At 48.0% G+C, this 24,004-nt stretch overlaps 1 protein-coding gene across 1 annotated transcript in view; it reads left to right on the top strand.

The window, feature by feature from the left end:
• Window positions 1-24,004, top strand: part of CDH23 (cadherin related 23) — a 495,748-nt gene that overhangs the window by 455,278 nt on the left and 16,466 nt on the right. The window contains exons 39-53 of the mRNA XM_029911383.1: window positions 1,192-1,325; window positions 2,676-2,885; window positions 5,903-6,010; window positions 7,476-7,578; window positions 9,005-9,130; window positions 9,345-9,548; window positions 10,922-11,380; window positions 12,567-12,683; window positions 15,016-15,240; window positions 15,840-16,009; window positions 16,784-16,921; window positions 17,251-17,370; window positions 18,874-19,051; window positions 20,094-20,305; window positions 21,836-22,030. Of these exons, the coding sequence (XP_029767243.1) occupies window positions 1,192-1,325; window positions 2,676-2,885; window positions 5,903-6,010; window positions 7,476-7,578; window positions 9,005-9,130; window positions 9,345-9,548; window positions 10,922-11,380; window positions 12,567-12,683; window positions 15,016-15,240; window positions 15,840-16,009; window positions 16,784-16,921; window positions 17,251-17,370; window positions 18,874-19,051; window positions 20,094-20,305; window positions 21,836-22,030 (2,699 nt within the window). The remainder of the gene's footprint in view (window positions 1-1,191; window positions 1,326-2,675; window positions 2,886-5,902; window positions 6,011-7,475; window positions 7,579-9,004; window positions 9,131-9,344; window positions 9,549-10,921; window positions 11,381-12,566; window positions 12,684-15,015; window positions 15,241-15,839; window positions 16,010-16,783; window positions 16,922-17,250; window positions 17,371-18,873; window positions 19,052-20,093; window positions 20,306-21,835; window positions 22,031-24,004) is intronic.

Raw genomic sequence — 24,004 nt, forward strand, 5'->3', positions numbered from 1 at the left:
GGCCCCCGCGGGGGCCGGGGCCGGGGGCGGGTTGCCCCCCCCCCCTCCCCCCCCCCCCCCCCCCCCCCCCCGTCTGGGCGGCCCTGGTCTCTAGCACCAGCATCATATACCCCCACATCTAAGGAAGAAAGAAACATTTCACTTTGGGCTCATTTGTTATTCAGCCCCTAGGGTGTTAAAGAAGGACAGGAGAGTTTCTGATTTGTCATTATAGGGACTGAATTTCAAAAATCTTATGGAAAATGAGTCTGTTAGCCCTGGCTCCAGCCAGGCCTGTTGCATGCTGCCTTTGTGCAGGCTTCCCACAGATATACACAGTTCTGCCAATACACCTCAAACCAGAACTACAGGACCCCTGGTATCCCAGTCCTGGGCCGTTGCTCAGAACAGACTCCTAATCAAGGCAGACTGTGTGTGCAGCGATATGTACTAACAAACATCCAGGAATAGATTTACACCACCATTTTCATGGTTACTTAAGTCAGGTTTCTGGAAGGAAGGACAGCCCAAGTGCCAGCTGGCCCACATTTCAGAGTACGTTTGCCCTGAGAGGTGATGATTGTGCCACTCCAAATCTCTTTGGAAATGTCCTATACATAAGAACACAATAACTAAGCCATTGTCACAGAAATGGCTTTGATTCATGAAAGATTCAGCAGACTGGTATTTACACCTCTTGCTCACCCCAGTATATTCACAAGTTCTGGATGGGGGTACCTAGCACATCCGAGTGCCCAGCCACTCCCACGATCAGGTTCACTGTTTGGGGAGAGTCACAGCAGTAACCACTGCCCAAGGTGACCATTTGGGGAAAGAGTATGGTGTCTGCTGGCTGCCTGCAGAGCTCAGTGTGGATAGGAGGTTGCTGGGAAGTGACCCTCTCCCCTTTATTAACACTTTAGTTGGCTAAAATAAAATAAGACAAGGGAGGCAATATTTTCTTTAATTCCACAGACCCAACTTGACTTTACGTGTGTGGTTGAAACCCTTTCATGGCCAGAGCCTAAATTCACTGGTGACAATCAAGGGAGCTATATGCCCCAGAGCCCTACCCACTCCCACTTGAGAAGCCAATGCAAGGTCTTGCCTTTTTATCCTGATGTGAGTGCCTCATTTCTCACTGCTTGGTGCTAGCAAACCTCCTTTGGAAAATATCCTGACCCCCTTTTTCTCCCCCTCTCTCTCTTATAGGAGAATTTGTAATCTCTCCGGTGGAGGGGGAGCTGCGAGTTCGGAAGGACGCCGAGCTAGATCGAGAGAACATTGCATTCTATAATCTCACCATTGCTGCCAAGGATAGGGGGATACCTCCTCTCAGCTCTACGGTAAGTCCTGTTGGCAGGTCATGAGGCTGGGATCATAGTGGGGCCTCCCTGACATGTCTCACTCCCAGCATGCTTTGTACACCAAATGGGAAAAGTGAGGGGACAGAGAACAAAAAGGAATCCCTGATCCTCTCTCCTCTCCCTCCTTCCTCCGCTCACCTTTTCCATTCTTTTCCTGTCAGGTGACAACCACCACCCCTTTCTTTTCCTCCACTAGGCCTCAAATTGGAGCTTGAAGAAGTTCTTCCTACTCGAACCTATGTCACCTAAAAAAGTGCTGGCGTATACTGAAATTGGGCACAGGAAGCCCACTAGTTAGTGAACTAGAGGTTGTTGAGGCTTGTGATTTGGGGCATGCCAGTAGCTTCATAATTATGGCATCAGTCTGGTCATTGCATTGCAGGAGACCCCTCCTCCCACATCATAGGAGACATGTCCTGTTCCAAGCGTGGCTCAGGAGGCCACATTTATAGAGCTGGGCTCACCACTTGATTACTCTATTCCTATTTAGGTTTAGCCTTTGGTGCTCTGCTGTTTCTGTTATTTATCATAAGGCCAAATCCCAGGCTCCTCAGCCACAGTCCAGGAGTATGTGAAGGAGATGAAGGAAGCTCTCAGGAGAGAAGCTTAGACAGAGTCTGGGATGGGAGAGTTTTGAAGGAGATAAGAGCAGAGATGTTGGTGGGGCAGAGTTATGGATGCTTTGAAATGGATGAGAAGCAGATTTATCATTATTTATTGAATACCCTCCGTGTACTAGGCAAAAATAGATAAATACAGATGTTCCCTGGGTTATGCAAACCCGACTTACGCAAATCCGCACTTACAGAAAAAGTTCCGTAAGATTTTCTCTTGTTTTGGTTTGGTATTTTTGCGTAATTGTCGGGTACATGTTCCCAACTTACGCAAGGCATTCCGGAACAGAATGTTTGCATAAGTCAGGGAGCGTCTGTATGCAGGCAAAGTCGCTGATCCGAAGAGCTTGCAATCTAACTAGTGAAAGGGCTAAGGGGATATGCTACCGCAATGACTGAGTGGTGGGGTTAGCATGTTCCTTGTAAATTCCATGATTTTTATTTAGAGATTGATTTCTGTTTTATTTATTTGTGTATTCCATTTTCTCTCACTGTCCTTGTGTGTTAAGGAGTGACTTGAAGCAGGTGAGGGAGGAGATCATGGCAGGTCACGTAGCAAATTCCTGGCATATGAGGCTACATGGAAGGAAGCACAAAGCTTGAATGTAATATGGAAGAAGAGTGAGAGTCCATTCAGGAATTCAAAGAGTGAGGAGACATTGAAATGCAGTTGGTGTTTGCCTTGCTACCCAGAATCCTCTTCTCCATATTTCAGGTCATGGTGGGAGTGTGCGTTCTGGACATTAACGATAATGATCCTGAGCTCCTCAACCTGCCGATGAATCTCACACTCAGCGAGAACACCCCCATCTCCAGCTTTGTGACCCGCATTCTTGCCCACGATGCCGACAGTGGGCGGAATGGTCTCCTGACCTTTAACATAACAGCTGGCAATGCAGAAAACGTCTTTTACATCAATGGCACTGTAAGTCTCCTGGTCTCATTCCTTCTACACGTAGCAACTCACGTGACTGTGTATAGGCCTTCCCACACTACGTGTATGGGTACAAACATGCACTATGCAGAGGGCTTTATTCGCTACATACAGTGACAGGTGTTCCCACATGCTGTGTCATATGCCCTACACGCAGTGGTGCAAACATAACTGCATACAGAATAGAGATGCAGATGTGTTCTACATGCAGATACTGCCATGCATTGGCTAGAGAACCACATACCAACCCAAACCATGCAGACCTACATGTTACCTACATGACACACCAGCAGTTCATTCAGAGCTTGATTCTGCACAGCATGGGGTTTGAGTGTTGCATGTATGAGTGCAAGGCCAAAAGTGATTAGCAAGAAGGGTATGCAAGAGACCCAGATCCTACATTACTGAGAGTGACACTACGCATACATCAAGGAAGGTACTCCTTCCCAGTAGCAGCTGAGAGGCCTAGGAGGGGAGAGAATAGCTAAACAACTCATTTGCTTGCCGAATATGGCACTTGCTCTAGTTTCTCTTCAGAAATGCTCATGTAATGCTAACAGATCCCGGTTGTCGGGATCGAACCTGGGGCCTCTGGAGCTTAGTGCATAAGCCTCTACCACTTGAGCTAAAAGCTAACTGGCTGTTAGCTAAGGTTGTAGAGCAGACACATTAATTGCTCTTTAAGTAGACTTGGTGCCACTAGATGGGACAAGTATCAGAGGGGTAGCCATGTTAGTCTGGATCTGTAAAAAGCGACAAAGAGTCCTGTGGCACCTTATAGACTAACAGAAGTATTGGAGCATAAGCTTTTGTGGGTGAAAGAACACCACACCCAGAAGGTGTGTGGGTTACACTCACACCTGTTTCTTTTTTACCTTGACATCTTGAAAGTAAGGGAGTTGGTGAGCAAAGGCTTGAGACTGACTTCCACTCAGTGCAGGGGACTGTGCACATTATCTGCACCAATTTGCACTGGAGCACAACAAACTGGTGCTTCCTGCTTTGCACTGCACAAGAATTGGCATGTTTTAAACATTAACAAGCTACAGATTACAGGCATAGTGTGCACTGCATGCCAGTCATCACATGCTGTGGCTGGAGAGAGAGACAACTCTCTGACACAGACCTCCATCTCTTAATTATTTATAACAAGAATATTTAAGGGGCATACCACATAATAATGCCTTCCAAAATGGGGAACTGACTGTTTCTCTAGACCAGTGATTCTTAACCTTTCCAGATTACTGTACCCCTTTCAGGAGTCTGATTTGCCTTGCGTACCCCAATTTTCACCTCACTTAAAAACTCAGACTTCGGCTTCAGTCCTGTGCAGCGAGGCTCGGGCTTTGGATTTCTGCCCTGGGCCCCAGCGAGTCCAAAGCTGTCTCTGGTGACCCCATTAAAATGAAATCACGGTTTGAGAACCACTGATATAGTATATAGAACAGTATAAACAGGTCATTGTCTGTATGAAACGTAAGGCCATGTCTACACTAGCACTTATGTCGGCAAAACTTTTGTCACTCAGGGGTGTGAAAAAACACACCCCTGAGTGGTATAAGCACTCATGTGCGCAGCGGCGGGAGACACTCTCCAGCTGACATAGCAACCACCGCTCGTTGAGCTGCTTTTATTATCTTGACGGGAGAGCTCTCTCTGGTGTCAGTATAGCTGTGCCGCTCTAAGCTTGTAAGTGTAGACGTGGCCTTCGTTTGTACTGACTTCGCTAGTGCTTTTTATGTGCCTGTTGTAAAACTAGGCAAATACCTGGATGAGTGGATGTACCCCCTGGAAGACCTCTGCGTACCCTCAGGGGTACACATCCCCCTGGTTGAGGACCACTACTCTAGACCACACCCTGCCCTCCCTGCAGAAAAATTCCCCAAAAGAACGTCAGTATGGAAGTGCCCAAAGGGGGGGAGAGAAAGCATGTACCAACCATGGTAACAGTAACAACACACACTGTCGGGGCACGGCCTGACCACAGAGAAACTTACTGCATGAAAATTCAAACCTGGCATGGTCATTTAGGGCTAGGGTTGCCAACAGTCCCTTATTTCTTCATCTCTGTACAAAAAGATTGGGAGTTGCTGAGTGCTGCAAAAAGCAGCAAGAAATACCCCTGGCGAATGCAGGTGAGTACTGCTTATTATTAATAATAATGATGATGATTAATATCGAGAGGAGGAGTGGATCAGGGGTGCTAAGAAGAAAGTCCCTTATTTTTTAAATACAATGTTGGCAACCCTATTTAGGGCCAAATTTTCCAAGCAGCCCATCATTCAGGATGCCCCAGTTGTTGGTCTTAATGCATGGTTTTCCCAAGGCAACAAGCATCCACAATTCTAGCTTCAGTCAGTTCAAGTGGTAGTGTTCAGTATCTCTGAGAATAAGGCTCTATTGGGACCCAAAAGTCGAGTGTTTCATGAAAATGTTGGCCTTGTTACCATTCACACACATACCGTTCCACTTTTGCATGTGCATTATTTACAATGGGCCAGATTCCAGCTAGTCTTGTATGGGTGCACAACAGGGGGTAGACAGAGCAAAGAGCAGTTTTCCCCATCTCTTGCTGCTACTCCAGTCACACTAGAGGGTGCAGGACAGTGTGATTGTCTAGCACCACTGCTGGCAGTAGATTCCTGCTCCTGAGAGGGGCAATGGTGAAGCCATGGTATACCAAACCTCTGTGCACACTGGTCAGCACAGCTGGACTGGTATGGAGGGGAGCGTGCATTGTGCCTTTTCAAAAGGTGACACAGCTCCAGCTCTGGTGTGCACTCCTCTTGCGGAATGTCAACTGAGCCAGCCAGAATTCCTCCGGAGAGTCCCACTGTCTGCTGTGGCCTGACCATGTGGCAAGTCACTTAGAGACTCAATGTGGCCCACGTACTGAACCTGTAGAGCTCCGCGTTCTCCGCTCCTCATCCATAGCTGGTTCTTCTCATCAGTTTGGCATGGGGAGGCCCATCTCTATTTGATCTTTCTCCTTCCTTTTCTCTCACCAGACTGGCATCGTCTATGTAAGCCGTCCCTTGGACAGGGAGCAGGTGGCTGAGTACAGACTGACTGTCACAGTGAAGGACAATCCTGAGAACACGCGCAATGCCAGGCGGGTAATTATGGACAATGCTGGGGTTCTCCATTGAAGCAGCAGGGGTGAAGGCTTCTTATGTTATCAGGGGTTGGGTGGACTATTCACTGAAAACACTTATATGACAACCTCCTCTCCCAAATTAACTTCTGAATTTCAGAGGCAAATGGCCCAAGCCCACGCATTTCTCTGTGATTTCCCACCTAGGTCAGAAAACCAGGCCAACATTTTTTCTTGCAGGATAGAATTTTCTTAATAGACCTTTACCCAGCCTTTACTTCAGTAATGGTGTCCCAGTGACAACTCGCTTCACCTGGCCTTTCTGAAATACAGTGAGATACAGCACAATGGCAGTACCAGAGAGAACTAGGTGCTATGTTACTAGAAGAGATAATGCAGCAATTCTGTGCTATGAATTCCTGGGCATCATTCTGGAACATGGTGCAGGTGATATACTAGCATGTGGCTCTGTAGTCTGTGGATCTGTAGTTCCAGGATTCTGTGCTGTAACATACCGGGGGTATTGCAATTGTGGCTGAGTAACATGGTTTACTGGACCCACTGTTGTGTTATAACAGAACAGACGTGGTATGGCCTGTGTGTCCAGGTTCTCCTGTAGAAGGTATCTTTAGGGTGGAGGCTTCTGGGGGGGCCAGCCCCCTCTCCTTTCTAGAAAGAAGGAGTGGAAACTGCAAGTGGCCTGCTGCCATCTCTGGAAGCAGCACATTCCTCCACCTGATTGACCTCACAATCTCCCAGCCTCCCTTAAAGGGGCACAATGTATAATTCTGCTCTTATTGTTTAAGTGGAGGAATATATTGTTACATAAGAGTATCTGTCTGAAGGTAGCAAGGCTATGTCTTTGCATTGCAGACTACGTTACACAGTACTGCAGTAATGGAGTCAGACCAAATGGAATGGTATCATAGGATTGCAGATGGCATCCGTTTGCTGCCTGCAGAGTTCAGTGTGTGTAGGAGGTTGCTGGGAAGTCACGCTTTCCCCTTTATTAACTCTTTAACTGCCTGAAATAAAATAGGACATGGGAGACAATATTTTCTTTAAATCCACAGACTCTGTGTATATGGTTTAAACCCTTTCATGGCGAGAGCATAAATTCCCTGGTGCAAAGTCTATATTCCAAATGGCATGGTATGATAGTAATGCAGAATCTGGGCTGGCCATGTTCAGCTGTGGAACTGAATTTACAGAATGATACCATAGGATGTGTAATTCCCCTACCCTGCTGTCCCAGACCTCATATTGCTATATGATATTGGGAATGAAGCCCAGGCATATGGGTAAAGGCATTACAGATCCTATGGTATGTTCTGGTGATGCAGTTCCATGGTTGCACATGGCTTAGGTTCTCCATGGTACTGAATTGGAATAGGTGGTAGGTGTCAGACACTGATGCAGGAAGTGAGTTGAGGATTGGGTATCGTAGTCACTGTCCCCTTTTCTCTGTTTTATTCATACACCCTTAGGATTTTGACCTGCTGGTGATTTCAATAGCAGATGAAAATGATAACCGGCCGCTTTTCACTCAGAGCTCTTATGAGGCAGAGGTGATGGAGAACTCTCCAGCAGGTGCGTTTGTCCTCCCTTTAATACATGATTCTAAACTTGCAGGAATTTTCTTTGATTCCCAACCCATCCTAGTTACCTCCAGCTAAATGAAGAGGATGGCCATTAGGGAAAAAAGTCCCTCCTTCATGAGCTGTCCTATATAACATTGTTAACTGAACGCCAACAATGTCACTGAGCAGTGAAACATTTTAGATCAGCCAGAGGGGGTATTGGTGTGGGCTAGGATGTTGTTACAGGGTGATGAAGATAAACATGGAGAGAAGGCTGGGTCATAGAATCACAGAAGAATCATAGAAGATTAGGGATGGAAGAGACCTCAGGAGGTCATCTAGTCCAACCCCCTGCACAGAGCAGGACCAACACCAACTAAATCATCCCAGCCAGGGCTTTGTCAGGGTCAATTTATGCAAGTGGATATTTTTCCCACCAAAATAACACTCTGGTCAGCTGCTTGTCCCACAACAAGACAATCCCTTTAGAAATCATACGTCTGGGTGGCATTAGGCAAATGTGCTGTTCTGTTATCTAGCCGATGAACTCCATGTCCTGAAGTCACAGACTGTGGTGCAAAGCCTGCCGTGTGTTCGGAACTGAAGCTAATTGCCCTAGTACAACCAAACTGCCCAACTGTCTATTGTCATGTTTTGCTGAAATATGGCAGCATTTTGTTCTTGTTATTTCAGACTAAGTGAGTTCTGTCTGCCATAAAGCAGGACAAGTCGAGCAGCTTTACGTTTCATTAGTGTAGGGAATAGCCTTCTGTAACCCTCGCTGCTGGAACTGCGTTTGCTTTTAGAGGTAGTCTAGTAAAATGTCTGGCTTCTGCAGTTTATACCAGATAACTACTTTGTTCATCTCCCCCAGTCGCTAGTAATATTTCCCCTTTTTCCCCTTAAAATAACTCCCACTCTGAGATCACAAGTGTCTTTGTTTGGCTTGGAACATAAACTCCTTAAAGGCTCTTGTACACTGGTAACAACTTGGCTGATCAGTGCATTTGCAAAAATACTCTTTGAGACTAACATGCATCCAAAATAGCTAGCAAACTCCAACAAGCCCCAATCCATGTCCCTGCCACACATGCTCACACACAGACATGTATATTAGGATGAGTTCAGGGACAAATCAAGTAAACAAGACCCTGCTGCAAAGCATGCTGGGAAGCACCTTTCAAGTCACCATGGTCGGTTCAAAGGGTCTGATGGCTTTGTTTGTTTGTTTTTAGCAGGGTGTTAGACTTCTCCCTATGGGCTTCTTGAGTCAGTCTGCCAAGGCTGCAACAGCCATTATTTCACTGTCTCATGTCGCCTCACTCTGTTTGCCTCATTCATTTGTTGCTGTCAGTCACAAGTCACTGCGGGGGGGAAGAGAGGAGGTGTCCATGAAGGGCTCGTCACCAGTTGCTAACACTTCTTGTTTGATTCAGGAACTCCCATCACAGTGCTCAATGGTCCAGTTCTAGCTTTGGACAATGATCAGGGCATCAATGCACTGGTGAGGTACCAGCTGCTGGGGATGCCAACGGACCTCTTCATTGTCAACAACAGAACAGGTAAGCTAGCCACGTGCACCCTGGTTATAAGGTGCCCTGTCAAAACAGGCTCTGTCTGAAATATAGAGCTACTGGGTAGCATTGTCAGTTCCAAGGCACAGATGTTTCCAGTGTTTGAAAGTTGTTGGATTACACCTGAGTCCAGTCTGCACCCTCTCTTGAAGTTGCCTCTTGGTGGTTGTTTTTTTCCTGGCTGACTTTTACTATCCTCCAGGTGTCATTTTGGTAAAACCTGGCAGAGTGATTGACAGGGAAGCTTTCCTGAACCCACGCCTTGAGCTCACACTGGTGGCAGAGGATGTTGGCAAGCTGAACAGCACCTCTAGGCTCACTGTGACCATACTGGATGATAATGACAACAGGCCATCATTTAACCCAGCGGTGGTGACAGTGCAACTGCAGGAAAACAGCCCCCCAGGTCAGACTGATACCACTGTGTGGGAAGGAAATGGGGCAGAGATGGAGATGGGGACTGGGATGGAGAAACCAGCTGTGGGGACATCAAAAGGACAGAAGATATCACGGCTGGGAGGATTCAGAGTTTCAGTCTGTGAGGGTGAAGGGATTTTGCATAAAGGGAGTTTGGGGACTTGTGGGCTATGTTGGCAGTGCCCCGCCAGTAGCATAACAGCTTACAGGTGAGGGGAGAAAGTCTCTTCTGTCCATAGTAATAATCATGGGCTACAAGACTTCAACTCCATCAAGGAGCTGACCTATCAGAGTGAAGCTCAATTTTATTTTTTTCAAGGGTTGCATGTTTTCCTCATTTCATAATGTAGGTGTGATGTGTTTGCATTGTGCACAGTCTGATTGCACACTCCAGATCACCGATGTCGCCATTGGCATAATGGGGTTATGCACCGTAGGGCACTTCTCCATACTTCCAGTGACACCGAGAACATGATGTTCCTGTTGCCATCTGACTAATGTGGATTTGTACAGATAGTTCTGGTACTGCATGTCAAATGTTTACATACATGTATCAGAGTAGCAGCTGTGTTAGTCTGTATCCGCAAAAAGAACAGGAGTACTTGTGGCACCTTAGAGACTAACAAATTTATTTGAGCATAAGCTTTCGTGGGCTACAGCCCACTTCATCAGATGCATAGAATGGAACATATAGTAAGAAGATACAACTTCCACCTTTTCATGTTCTCTGTATGTATATATATCTTCTTACTGTATGTTCCATTCTGTGCATCCGATGAAGTGGGCTGTAGCCCACGAAAGCTTATGCTCAAATAAATTTGTTAGTCTCTAAGGTGCCACAAGTATTCCTGTTCTTTTTACATACATGTATGTTGCTCAGTTTTCTCTCAATATCATGGGTCGGACCCAGTAAGGAGAATTTGCCGATCATCTTTACAAAGTTGTCCAGGTTTTTCTCTTGTTTGTATTACACCAGCAAACTGGGATTTCCCCTCTGCACTTTCCTCTGACACCTGATGAATAAGCCAGACACCAGTTTGATTTTATCTATGCCTTTATCTGCTTTGCTTGCAGCTGTCCCTTGGTTTTTATCTGTGTGCTTGCAAGGGCTATCACTCCTCATGCTTAGGGCATAGCTTAGGGAGGAGGAAATTTCCCTAAGTGGTAAAGCGTTACACAGTTAGTCTAGTTATAGAGGTACTAGAGCTTCATTTGCAGCCTCCAGCATTGGCCACTCGCAGCGAGAGGATGGTGGACTAGATGAATCACTGGACTGTTCCAGCCTGGCGGTTCACTTGCTGAAAATGACCTAGGGGAATGAAAAAGCCTCAAATGTCAGAGTATGGGTTTCCTCCCCCCCAGGTTTTTCTGTCCTTCAGGTAATGGCTACAGATGCAGACAGCGGCCTCAACCAGCAGTTGAGCTACCGGATCGAGGGTGGAGCTCAGGATAAGTTCCTGATCAATGCCAACTCCGGAGTAATCCGAGTGGCCAACATCACCATAGATAGGGAAGAAAGGGACACCTACAGACTGACAGTGATGGCTGTGGATCGAGGCATGCCCCCTCTCTCTGGCACCGCCACCATCAACATCCTTGTTGATGACGTCAATGATTATCGGCCGGAATTCATCAACCCGATCCAGACGGTCAGCGTGCTTGAGTCAGCAGTGCCTGGCACCATCATTGCTGAGGTCACAGCAATAGACAGAGATCTCAACCCCCGGCTAGAATATTACATCATTGAGATTCTGGCCAAGGATGACACCAATGCTCTAGTGCTGGGCCAGCAAGGAGCATTTGCCGTGGATTTTAAAACAGGTACAAGAACAAGAGAAACTGTTTGTATGGCTGTGCCTCTCTCTTCCCCTTTCTACTTCTTCCCATTCCCGTCTGCTCTCTCTCTCCCTCCCCCCCCCTCATGCTTTCTCTCTCTTTTTGTCTTTCCTTAGCCCTTTCTTGCTCTTGCCACCCTTCTCTGTCTTTTTCTTCCTTTCTCTTAAGTATTTCTCACTCTCCTTGTCCTCTCTCTCAGCTGCACTTTGACAGCACTGCACTGCCAACTAACTAACTAACTAAGCCTTTTCTTTTCCTTATGGCTCCCAGCCTGGCAGGTTTGATCTCTCTGTTTGTGTGTCAATCTCAGTCAGTCCTCTGTCCGCTTCATCCATTGTCTCCCTTCCATCTCAGTCATAACCATGATCACTCTCATCACTGCCTGGGTGCTTGGCTGTCTCACGCTGTGAGGGAGCAGCCCTGACATATGCAGCTGACTGTTGTTTAGCCTTCGCAAACTGAACGCAGACACCCCCTCAGCAGTGTCTTGCTGGTGGGTGGGGGGAATCTTTCGGGTAAGTGATCTCTTGCTTGCCATGTTTTGGTGTATAGAGAGGTGGGCGTAAGGGACGTCTCACTTGCCGGTGAGACCACAGTCCCAGATCGCACGCCTCCGGTCTCTTCGTGACGCAGGGCCTTGTGCTATGGAACAACAGGACTGACTCAGGTGTGGAAAGCTGACTCATAAAAAAGGCAGAAGAGACCTGCACGTCTCACCCCCATGGCCATGACGAGGGCTTTGAGTGAAATAAAGGGCTAGATCCCCATCAGTGTGAAGCAGTGTCACTCTGATGGCTTCAGTGGAGCTACACAATTGACACCAGCTGAAGATCTGGCCCCAAAGTTCAGAATTCACTTTCCGTCCCCAGCACAAACGCACCAGTTGCTAAAACAGACTGATGTCTACTTAGCTCCATCCTGAGGCAGGGTGGTGTGGGGGTGCTTTTAGCAGAGAGCTGGATTTTTGCCTGTTGACTTTTTTCCTTTTAATCTATAAATGACATAGGGAAAGGCAGGAGGCCACCACACAGGGGCAGAGAGGCTTGTGGGGTAATAGAAAGCTTCCTGGGGTTGGTGCTCTGTGCCCCTCTGCCTAGAGGAATCCGGCAGGGCCGCTGCGGAGTTTACAATCTATGTAAGTGGTGGTTTTCTTTCCTTTTCTGCTTTGCAGGAGCTGTGAAGGTTAAGTCCTCCCTAAACAGGGAGCTAGTGGCCACGTATGAAGTCACCATCTCTGTCCATGACAATGCCAGCGATGTCGTTGACCGTTCCGTCAGCGTGCCAAATGGTAAGAGAACTCCTGCTGCAGACAAGCCCAGCCAGCTCACATTCCAGTGTGAGAGTCGGGCTGGGCCGCAGTTCAGTTCGGCATTGGCATTTTTTGGCTAAGGACCTAGCTTCAAAGCCTGTTGGTGGTTATGCTAGAAGGAAGTGATGGATTCTCAGGCACGGCCCTCAATGGTTGTATTTCCACATTATCAAACCATGCTGCAGTTTGGCATGATTGCAGCCTCTGCTAAAGGAGATCCCAGGAATAGAGTAAAAGCAGGTGTGCAGGTCAGAGCAAAGCGGGGACCCAGAACTAGAAAAGCAATGAATGCTGCATGAGGGAGATGATCCGATGGAGAGCAGGATTGAGGGACCAAAACCTGGAATAGCAGAGGATGCTTCCTCCATTTTATAGCTGCATTATTCCTCCTGCTGATCCCCGTGGGTTTATTTTTGAAATCTATTTTTTCACTAACAAAACAGCCCCCTGCTATATTGCAGGCCCCATGCTGAAAGAAAGCTCACATGTGCTATAACAGCAGTAGGTGTTTTGTGACTATGAGCAAAGTGCTGTTAGCCGGAAGGGTATATTGTGATCCGAGAGTATGCTTCATTGCGTCTCTATTTCTACAGGCTGCTGGGAGGTCTGCTATTGGTAAGATACATGCTTATAATTGATCAGGCTGGATATCCCACCCCATTCTAGCACTGCCTTAACCATGGCTTTCTTAGATTTTGAGTACGACTGAACTGGTATTTAATTTTGTATAAATAATGTACCACACCTAGTAACGCCCATTACTGAGGTCACTGGTCCTGAGTTCTTGGATGCCTTGATGACCTACTACCTGTTGGGTAGGAAGACTCAGGCTCACCAACAGGGGGGCGGCAAAGGGGGCAATTGCCAAGGGGCCTGGACGATTTAAAAGGGCCCGGGGGCCCCTGGCCACCGCCGACAGCGCAGTGGGATTAAGGCAGGCTTCCTGCCCACCCATGCGCTGCACCACTCCCAGAAGCGGCCAGCACAGCACGTCCCTGCAGCCCCTGGTGGGGGGGGGTCTCCGCATGCTGCACACGCCCCGAGCGCTGACTCTGCAGCTCCCATTGACCAGAAACTGTGGCCAATGGGAGCTGTAGGGGTGGTGCCTGCAGGCAGTGACGCGCAGAGACCCCCTGGCCCTCCCACCTAGGAGCTGCTACTAGAGGGGTGTGCCAGTCGCTTTCGGGAGCCACCCGAGGTAAGCGCCAACCCTCTGACCCCCTCCTGCACCCTGCACCCCCTCTCGCATCCCATCCCAGAGCCCATTCCCTGCACCCAAACTCCCTCCCAGAGCTTGCACCCTCTCCCACACCCCAACCCCCTGCCCCAGCCTGGTGAAAGTGAATGAGGGTGGGGGAGAGCGAGCAACAGAGGGAGGGGGGATGGAGTGAGCAGGGGCGGGGCCTTGGAGAAGGGGCAGAACAGGGGAGTGGCCTCAGGGCAGGGGTGGGGTAGAATCTTTGGGTTTTCACAATTAGACAGTTGGCAACCCTACCAGATGGGCATGTGGAAACCCTGGCCATACCGGCAGCTCACTGGGCAAAAACAGTGCAGCCAGCAGCTTGCTGGGCACCAGCCAGCACAGGCGCAGCACCGCTCAAATATCAGGCGGACCACATCCGCGCGGGCATGGCTTGTGTGTGCTTGGGGGCCCATTGACTGTTCTGCCCTGGGGCCTGGAATTGCTGTCAGCGGGCCTGGGAAGACTCCATTGTTCTGTCTAACAGCAGCTCTTTGAGAAAGCTGTCAGTGATGGCAGCCTTGCAAAATTCTTACAAGAGTTTACCAGCCCAGGCCCAAGTGCCTTTACCAGGATCATGGTGATGGAAAAACTACTCATCTTTTACTTTCCTATCAGAGAAAATTACTTGCCCTGTGGCATGTGAATGACTAGAATTTTTCAAGTCTGCTGTAGGGTCTTTGAATAAGTCAGGCCCATCTTATTTCTGGAAGCAGCTGGTGGAACTTCGCTTCCCTTCTCCCAGCAATGAGCTAGGCATCAAAAACAGGCAAAGCGAGGGCTTCAGGCTGTGGGTAGAGCAGCTCCTGCAAAAGCCCGGAGCTCTCCATGAAGGAATGAGTATTAAACTTAAACTTTCTGGTCAGGTCCTCAGATCAACTGAGCTCCATTGACTTTAGTGGAGCTGCATAATTCCATCAGCTGAGAATCTGACACACCTCTTACTTACCTTCCCTCCTTTCTTTCTCTCTCTCCCATTCTCCACTTGCTTCTCTTTCATCCTGTCTCTTTTTCATCTGGTCCCCATCCATCTACTCTCACCCCCCATCTCTGCCTCCCCTGCCCTCGCAGCTAAGCTGACAGTGAACGTGCTGGACATCAATGACAACACTCCCCGATTCCGTCCATTTGGGGCCACCTATTTCACTGAGAGGATCGTGGAAGGAGCCACACCGGGGACCACCCTGATTTCCTTGTCTGCGGTGGACCCAGACAAAGGTGCCAATGGACAGATCACCTATGAGTTGCTGAACCTTTCACCTGAAGGGTATGCCCGACTTGAAGACCTCTCAGCAGGTAGGTGGGGGAATTTAGGAGTCCCTCTTCTCACCTGTGAGCCTCTAAATCTTATCGAAGGGACAGCAGGGAGGGGATGAATGCAGATGCTGAGGTGAGGACTAATCTGTTGGTGACCTTTGTACAATTCTGACACAGCCCATTTCACAGAGGACTAGATCACAGCCATCCTTACTCACATTGAATGGTTCCTTATTTCACATGCCAAGAGATCACTGAAGGCATGACACTAATCACCAAGGCTGTCTCCTTACAGCTGTCAGCACCAGCATTGAACGGCTAGCACGTTCTTAGACCAACTCTCCCTGTTCTCCCCCACCCCCGGTCCCCACAGTGGCTCTGCTCAGAGAGTCTTGGTCAGCCTTGTTGAGCCTGATCCCACCAGTGATGGTGAGGAAGTGATTGTCTCAAGCAGTGGAACCCATCCTATGGGAGTTTTCATGATCCATGCATATGTAGAACTATGGGAACGTCCTCTCCCTCCCTCCATAATGGACGTTATAGAAATGAGATGACAGTTATCGGCCTGTGTCTTGTGTGGCCAGGCCAGCGGTGAAAGGGCTCGGAGGGGTTTTCATTTCAGAGTCTGCTCTCTCTAGGGAAGGTTATTGCAAATAGCACGGTGGACTATGAAGAGGTGCAATGGCTGAATTTCACTGTCCGGGCCTCAGACAATGGCTCTCCTCGGAGATCAGCTGAGATCCCAGTGTATCTCCAGATAGTGGATATCAATGACAATAATCCCATCTTCAGCCAGACGTCTTACCAGGTGAATGGGATTTAACAGTCAGAATGTGTGTGTGTTGCTGGGGGCTGACAAGGTGGGAGGGGCACATACCTGGCCATTGCGGCAGGCTGGATGTTTGCAGGCCAAAATATTGTGTACTACACGGTGCTTGCTAGTTAAAATCCCATGAGAATCATACACAGGGGAGAGCAAAACACTAATAAAACCACGGGCAAAGCTGCTGATTAGACACTTCTTAAGGGATCTTTGTGCAAATGACAATCAAGCCCTGAATGTTTAGCTAAGAGTCAATTGGCAGAATGTTAACTGTATGCTTCTGCTAAAATGGTAAGAAGTGAAGTAGATAATAATGTTGATATTTACCTTGTCATCATTAGGTTCCAGAGTGAGCACCTAGTGAGGTGTGTATTTCATTTCCCTCCTATCTCAGGGCCATTATTTCAGGCTCTCTCTCTGCAGACTCAGGATTAATAGGTGCTGCATTGAGTTCAGTTTTGGGGGGGTTTGTTCCCATACAGAAGGGTTGAATGTTCATAGCATTTAAATGAAAGCTTAAAATTTTAAATGAAAGCTTAAAATTTGCAGAATCTGGTGGTTAAAATTCGGAGAGCGTTTTAGACCCCACCCTCAAGCCCCAGAGCAGTACCTCCCCTGCATAAAAAGAACAGAGGCCATTCACTCATCCTCCAAACACACTGATTTTTCTGAATGCTTTGCTGGTTTTAGTGGTGTGTGGATGGGTCAAACCCTCACTCACCTGCCCTCACTCTCCTCCTCTTCTTTCTGCACTTGCAGAAGCCAGTCTTTGAGGATGTCCCACTGGGTACGGTCATCCTAAGGGTCAGGGCCACTGATGCGGACTCCGGGCGCTTTGCCCTCATCCAGTACAACCTGGGAGATGGAGAGGGCAAGTTTGGGATAAACCCCAACACGGTAAGAGGTGAAGAATGGAGCTGTACTGCACTAACAACAGGGATATGGGACAGGAGCACTTTAAATGGGAGGAGACTGCTGCTGACAGAATGCCCTCAGGGGTCCAAATCTCATTATATATCGTGGGAAACTGGGGGGAGGAGGAACTCTTAAAGCCCCCCTCCCCTTCTAGGGAAGAGGAGTCAAGCCTGAAGAAGGGGATTCTCCCCCTCCCTTCTGTCCTTCTCCTATTTCTGTTAAACTAATCACCTGGTATTAACCAGCGGTCAACTTACCACAGAAATGGCATGCAAACAGCCACTCGCTGTCTGAAGGTCTGTGTATTGCAGGGTGATATCTATGTCCTGTCGGCCCTGGACCGAGAGAAGAAGGATCACTACACGCTGACTGCTGTAGCAAGGGACAACCCTGGGGACATCTCTAGTAACCGTCGAGAGAACTCTGTGCAGGTACCACGCCACAACACTGGGATAGGTTTAAGATGCATCTTTATGCCATAGGTGTAAAGCTCCGTGGGTTTGTGTGCATTCTTCGGACTGTAGAAAGGCCTTTGCAGAGTACAGAATATGGGAAAAGAGAGCAGCAAAGTGTATGTGTGTGTGTGTGTGTAAGAGAGAGAAAGAGAGAGCATATGAGTCCAAGAAGGAAGTGGCAAAAGAAAAATCAGAGAGCAAGTGAATGAGGGAAATAGCACAGAAGCCCGAGGGAAAAAAAACCAGTATAAAAGAGGAAGTGCCCACAAGAAAGTGCCAGCAGTTCAAGATGGGATTTGGGGCAGAGTCATTGGTATGTTATACTGTAAGGGGACAATGTAGCATTTGAAGTGGTTGCATGCCAGTGTCCAGACAAGCCCAGCAGTGCAGTTGTGATAAATGGATGCAGCTGTGATCATATCACATCTACTCTCTAGCAATATGACTTTGCAAGTTTACTGCAGTCTTTATTTTAAACAACCCCAGAAGATACAGTGTGGCCAAGAGATAGGAGCATGCAGAGTGCAGATCCCTCTGGGCTATGTAGTGAGTGTAGTAAGATAAAGATCTCAGCTGTAATGAATATAAAGAGGGGTGTTGTTGTTTTTTGAGGCTACTGGACACAGACTGACCCTGTAGTTCTCTCAGGATCTCTAGCTCCCAGAACCGAATACAGCCAGAGCTGCCTAGAGTCACTGCACAGACTCTCTCTAAGTCCTGACCTTGGATCATGGAAGGGACTGCTGACCATGCTACAGGCTGCAGCTTCTTGGAAGTCAGGCATGGTAGAAAAGAAACTCAGCGGCTCTGAGCTCTCAGTTCTGCCCTTTCACGCCAGTGCCAGAGCACTTGCCACAATATCTGGAGCAACCTCCTCTACCCTCTCCTGCTGACATAACTGCCTGCGAATCACTTATATGTGCAGCAGTTTCAGCTGGTTATAGGGACAAGGCAGTTTCTGAAGGGCCTGTAAGGAGCAATGGATTTCAAGTTTTCTGGGCAGGGACTTCTGACAAGGCCCCCTGCTTTTCTATTAACTAGTAAAATTATCTCGCCTGGTTGTCTCTGAGCAATAATCCACCACCTGACCCATCGCTGGAGAAGTCTGTCGTGCCCCCTACCCCATTGCTAAGGCACCGTTTTCCTTAGTGTGAGTAGAGAGGCTGCTGCTCAGCTTGGAGAGAAGCCCCTGATGGGGGGCTGGGCTGTCTGTTAACTAGCAGGCAGCTTCTGTTGAAGCAACTATTTCCCTTCCTGCTAGGTGTGGGCTGCTGTAGTCATTGTTCCTAGCGGTGCTTGGAGACCTGGCAATGGCCATTGTTACTGCTGGAGTCAGTCAGCATTTTGTTTAACAAAATTAAATAGAGAGCAAGAAGGGGGATAAAAGTATATGGAAGAGGAGGTATTATTGTCTGATAGGGTCACTGCAGGTTCTCTTTATGTGCCTTTATCCACATGACCAGTTTGCTTTCACTTAAGGTGTTGATTACGGTTCTGGACATCAATGACTTCAGGCCCCAGTTTGCCAAGCGACAGTTCAGCACCAGTATGTATGAAAATGAGCCAGCGGGGACGTCTGTGATCACCATGACAGCCACGGACCTCGATGAGGGTGACAATGGAGTGGTGACCTACAGCATCGAGGGTCCTGGAGTGGGTATGCAGCCCCATTAGCAAAACTAGGCATTTAGGGGGTGGGAGAGGCACAAAGGATGTTTCCAGAGAGATATGGAAAATACAGAAACACAGAGTTAAAATTGGAGAGATCTAAGAGGACACAAAGACCAAATCATTTTTCCCATTTCACATGCTAATAAGTTAGCATTGGGGCCATATGCACACACAACGGCTGCACCACAGAATATTCTGTTCCCTTCGAGGTCGTGCATTGCAGCCCTGCAGACCTTTCCACTTCTGCTCAGTCTCCGATTCTCTCTTGTCTACCACACCCAAGGCTGCCACTTCCCAGACTTCCTAGTTACACAAATGTAAACTGTTTCCCGAGTTCCTGCTCCTGGAGTGGGCCCACTATACATCCTCTTACATAAATAAAAACCAGGAAAGGGTGGAGGGCAGGTTGTTTTTTGAGGTGGATACTGACAGAGCATGAATTCCAGAGTATTAAGTATCACTGGGGGGTGGTAGGTACAAGGTCAGAGCCTGCATATGTATATAGAAAAGGGAGGGAAAACCCCACTTTTCTGAAAGCTGTGAGTTCACCCCCAATTTGCCGCAGTATCAAGAGAGCTGCAAGTGGAATAGAGGAGGAATTGAAAATAACATGAGAACACCTATGAGCTTTAAATCTTTCAGTGAGATCAGCCACAACCTCTCTGCGGCTTTAAGGGATTCTCTGAAACTCCAACATGCCACTAGGATGTCAGCACTTCAGAGCATATGTACTTGGAACAGGGATAGCAGTGGGAAGTGTTTGTGCTCCGTAAACAATATACTCATGGTTGTAGGGTCCTGAAGCCTACAGTGATTCAGATTTAGTGTGTTGATATGACCGAGGGTGCTGCAGCCAATGATTTTCAACCAGTGAACTATGGTGTATTCAGCTGTCTGCCAGAATCCCTTAGCTGGCTAAACTGCTTCATTCTCCCAGCCTGGTTCCTAATTTATACTATACAATAATTTATAATACTGTCTTTCCTGCAGAGAGCCCAGAGTGATAGATTTGTCTCTTCTGTCCCCAGAGGCCTTCAAGATTGATAAAAACTCCGGGCTTATCACATCCCGAAGACACCTGCAGTCTTATGAGAGGTTCAACCTGACAGTGGTGGCAACAGACAAAGGCAGGCCACCTCTGTGGGGAACCACCATGCTCCAGGTGGAGGTCATTGACATTAATGATAACCGGCCAGTGTTTGTCCGACCACCCAATGGCACTATCCTGCATATTAAAGAGGTAAACTCTGCTAACATGGTGCAGTGGTGTAGATGTCTGAACTGGTGATTACTGGCACTGTGTCATTAAGATGTCAACAGAGGGGCTTGTACTGGAAGATGCAAAACCAGGAGAAGCAACTGTGTCCCCACTAACTTGGACAGTAATGTCATTTAACAAGCCAGATTTCCAAAGGAGCAATCCATTAGCTATTGTGGTCCTAGTTTTGACTGACTCTTTGATCAGATATCTGACTCCCTGGTCTGGCTAGCACTGGGCATGATGCCAAGGTAGCTCTCTAGCCCAGATAAGGCACTGGAAAGAAAATTGGAGAGAATCCCCTCACCTCCCTCAGGAACACCCCCAAAGGCTAATCAGTGCACAGCATACACAGGTTTTTAAGGAAGCCCTGCCTAGTCCTTCTTAGCCTGGAATTGGTGGCTATGTCTGCATCTGTGACACTCCTGGATTGTACTTTTGAAAGTTGCTGTTTTGCACAATAGACAAAGGAGTGAGAGAGGAAGATAATGGCTGCCAGCCTAAGGAAAAGAGGAGACTGAAAAGTCCCATTTGTCAACACCAGGATGCCCTTCTCTACCTCAGGTTGTTAGTCACTGCTGTGGGGGTGGCCTCATGCAAGAGCACCCAAAAGCACAGGAGCACTGCCAAAATCTTCATTCTTACCCCTGGTGGACAGCTCGCACTCACCTTAAGCAAAGGGGCTTCATCCTATAGTCAGAAGAAGTCCCCACTCAGCCATCTTGAGAGGCTCCACTGTTAAGGACCCAAACCTGCGGTTGGCCTCCACCTCCCCTAAAAATGAGGTCCTCCTTTCTCTAAAGACCTTTACTTGAAATATTGGAAAAATATATCACTGTAGCCTGCTAGAACCTGTCCCTATCCACAGGGTCTCATGAGGGGTTCAAGGAGAGCAAATTAATGGGGACTCTCAGGGTAGCTTTAGAGAACTGAAACTTCAGGAGACAAGCAAAATAAAGAAACCACTGATCAGAGTGTGCCAAGTGTATTTATAAATGAGGTCTTCAATCTGGGGACTGAAACACTGATATTTTAAACAGTTTCTTGTCTATGTGAAGCTCTGCTTAGCTCATACAGAGCCCAGATAGACAATGAGGCTGTTTTTCAGGTGTAGAAAATGATGCCTTTGTTTGTGTTCCCGGACTCCTTTGGAAGCTGTCCCGTATACTCCTGCATGTCTGAAGCTGTAACAGCAGCCTTGGCCACCAGATAGAAGCATTGCAAACAGACAAGAGAGCTAGGGATATTGTCAGCAGTGCAGCTGTACAGTGGAGATGTGCATGAATTTTACTGGTGTGATTTAAGCCAGCATTTTGTCCTGGATCACCTTACAGTTCATAGCAGGGACTCTCTTGAAATGTTTGTGGGTGCTTGCAGAAATGGACAGGGTTCCCATTAAGTAGTTTGCAGGCCACTCTTCTTGTCATGGTCTGTAGAGAGGGGAGTTGGGAGATTTATTGGTGTGTGTTCCCCCTGTACATGGATTGATATTCTGCTTGTGTGTGTGAATAGGAAATACCTCTCCGGTCCAATGTGTATGAAGTCTATGCCACAGACAAGGATGAGGGTCTCAATGGAGCTGTACAGTACAACTTACTGAAAACTGGAGCAGGGAATAAAGACTGGGAGTACTTCAGCATCGACTCCAGCAGTGGACTCATCCAGACAGCAAGGAGGCTTGACCGAGAGAAACAAGCAGTGTACAGTGTAAGTCTGGGAAAAGAAGTGGTGGCTGGGACATGGATGTAGTCCACATGCTTGTTTGTCCATATCACAAAACTGTTACCAAGTTTGTCCTTCTCTGTCTCAGACCTGGCATCACAGGGAATGAAACATATTATGATTGAGGGAGAGTTGTAGGGAGGCTCAGGACTGGTCATGCAGCAGAAAAGGACAGGGGTACACTGGCAGATCTGTGGGTGGAGACAGGACTGCGATAGCGGGGGTTGTTAGCAGGTCAGGATAGAAACCTTCCCCCGAGTGGTATGGGTGAGTCCTGCACAGTGGTTGATCTCACTGTGTTAGGCTCTGTCTCTGTGCATTTCCTACTTTCATAATTAAAATCTCACCTCTCAAATAATAAAAATAGCAGGAAGCAGTAACTTAGAAACTGCAAGTCCTGATGATGAACTGTTTCTCTGACACTTTGGTGTATTCCTCCCAACCCTTGTCCCTGTCCAACTGTGGTCATGGGCTGCTGTGTGCCATTGCAACTCCCCCCCAAAGAAATCATCTGCAATCCAGCTACCTTTAGGGTGATACGCATGCCGCACTCAGGCCTTTGGAGGGGGGGGTTAAATGTTGGGGCTGTACGTTTTTCAACTTGTAGTAATTTTAGGTCTACAGCTCACCCCAGGCTGCTGAGCACAAACCTCCCTAGTTTATCAAATGTATCAAAAGATTTACCAGCCTGACAGCTGAGGGGAACATGATATTAATACGTTCTCCGATACCACTCCGTTTGCTCCAAGACATAGGGTCACTGTTATCTTTCATTTGCTATACCTCGCCCAGAAAAAACCTCTTCTATCAGCCTTCACCTTTTTCTCAGTCCCTAACTGTCCCCGTGCCTCAGTGGGTGACAGCTGAGAGAGCCAAATTCAGGACAAAGTGCTGAGAAATAGGGCAGACTCACCCCAAAGTGGTGGGTATTCTATCATTAGGTTATACCAAGCCAGTAACAAAAGTGAACTTCTATCTCACCACATTGGTTAGCAAGAAGCCAAAGATGCAGTCTCCTTAGGCAGGGCCGGCGCTTCCACTAGGCAACCCTAGACAGTCGCCTAGGGCGGCAGGATTTGGGGGGCGGCATTTTGCCGTCCTCGGCAGAAATTCGGCAGCGGGGGGGTCCTTCCGCTCCGGGTCTTCGGCGGAAATTCAGCGGCGGGTCCTTCACTCGCTCCGGGACCTGCCGCCGAATGCTCAGAGGAAGAGCACTGCCGCCTAGGGCGGCAAAAACCCTGGCACTGCTCCTGTCCTTAGGCATTCCAGCCCTTGTCTCACCACCCAGACACTGGACTCTATGATGATGGTTACTGAAAAGCAGTTTAATCACATATAGGGTCCTTCTAATCCCAAGAGATCAGCCACATAGACAGGTCAATATATAACTCAGATCTTACTCTATAATCACGCTAATGCCAATCCTTTTAGTAACTAAAACTAAAGGTTTAAAAGAAGAGAGTTAATAATGGCTAACAGATCATATACATACAAATAGCTGCAAAGTCCTTACATCAGGTTTGTAGCAGTGATGGAATAAACTGCTAACTTGTAAAGTCTCTCTGGTAATTTCCAGAAGATTGGAAGGTCCTCAGTCCATAGTTCAAAATGGTCCTTTTAATTGTAAGTCCATAGTCCACAGAATCAGGGCAGGAAAGGGCAAAATGGAGATATCTCAGGGATCTTTTATATTAGGGTTACCATACGTCCGTTTTTTCCCGGACATGTCCGGCTTTTCGGCAATCAAACCCCCGTCCGGGGGGAATTGCCAAAAAGCCGAACATGTCCGGGAAAAATACCGGCCGGGCACTTCCTCTCCCGCGGCTGCTCTGCTCCTCCCCTGACTCAGACTTCGGCTCTATTTAAAAGCCAAGCTGCCCGAGCCAGCGCTACCGGCTTCAGGCAGCCCCCGTGCCTCCGGACCCCGAGCCGCCGGCCGGGCACTTCCCTTCCCGGGCT

This window comes from Terrapene carolina, unplaced genomic scaffold (assembly GCF_002925995.2).
Source record: "Terrapene carolina triunguis isolate 2854851 unplaced genomic scaffold, T_m_triunguis-2.0 Scaffold95, whole genome shotgun sequence".
Taxonomy (NCBI): Eukaryota; Metazoa; Chordata; order Testudines; family Emydidae; genus Terrapene; species Terrapene triunguis.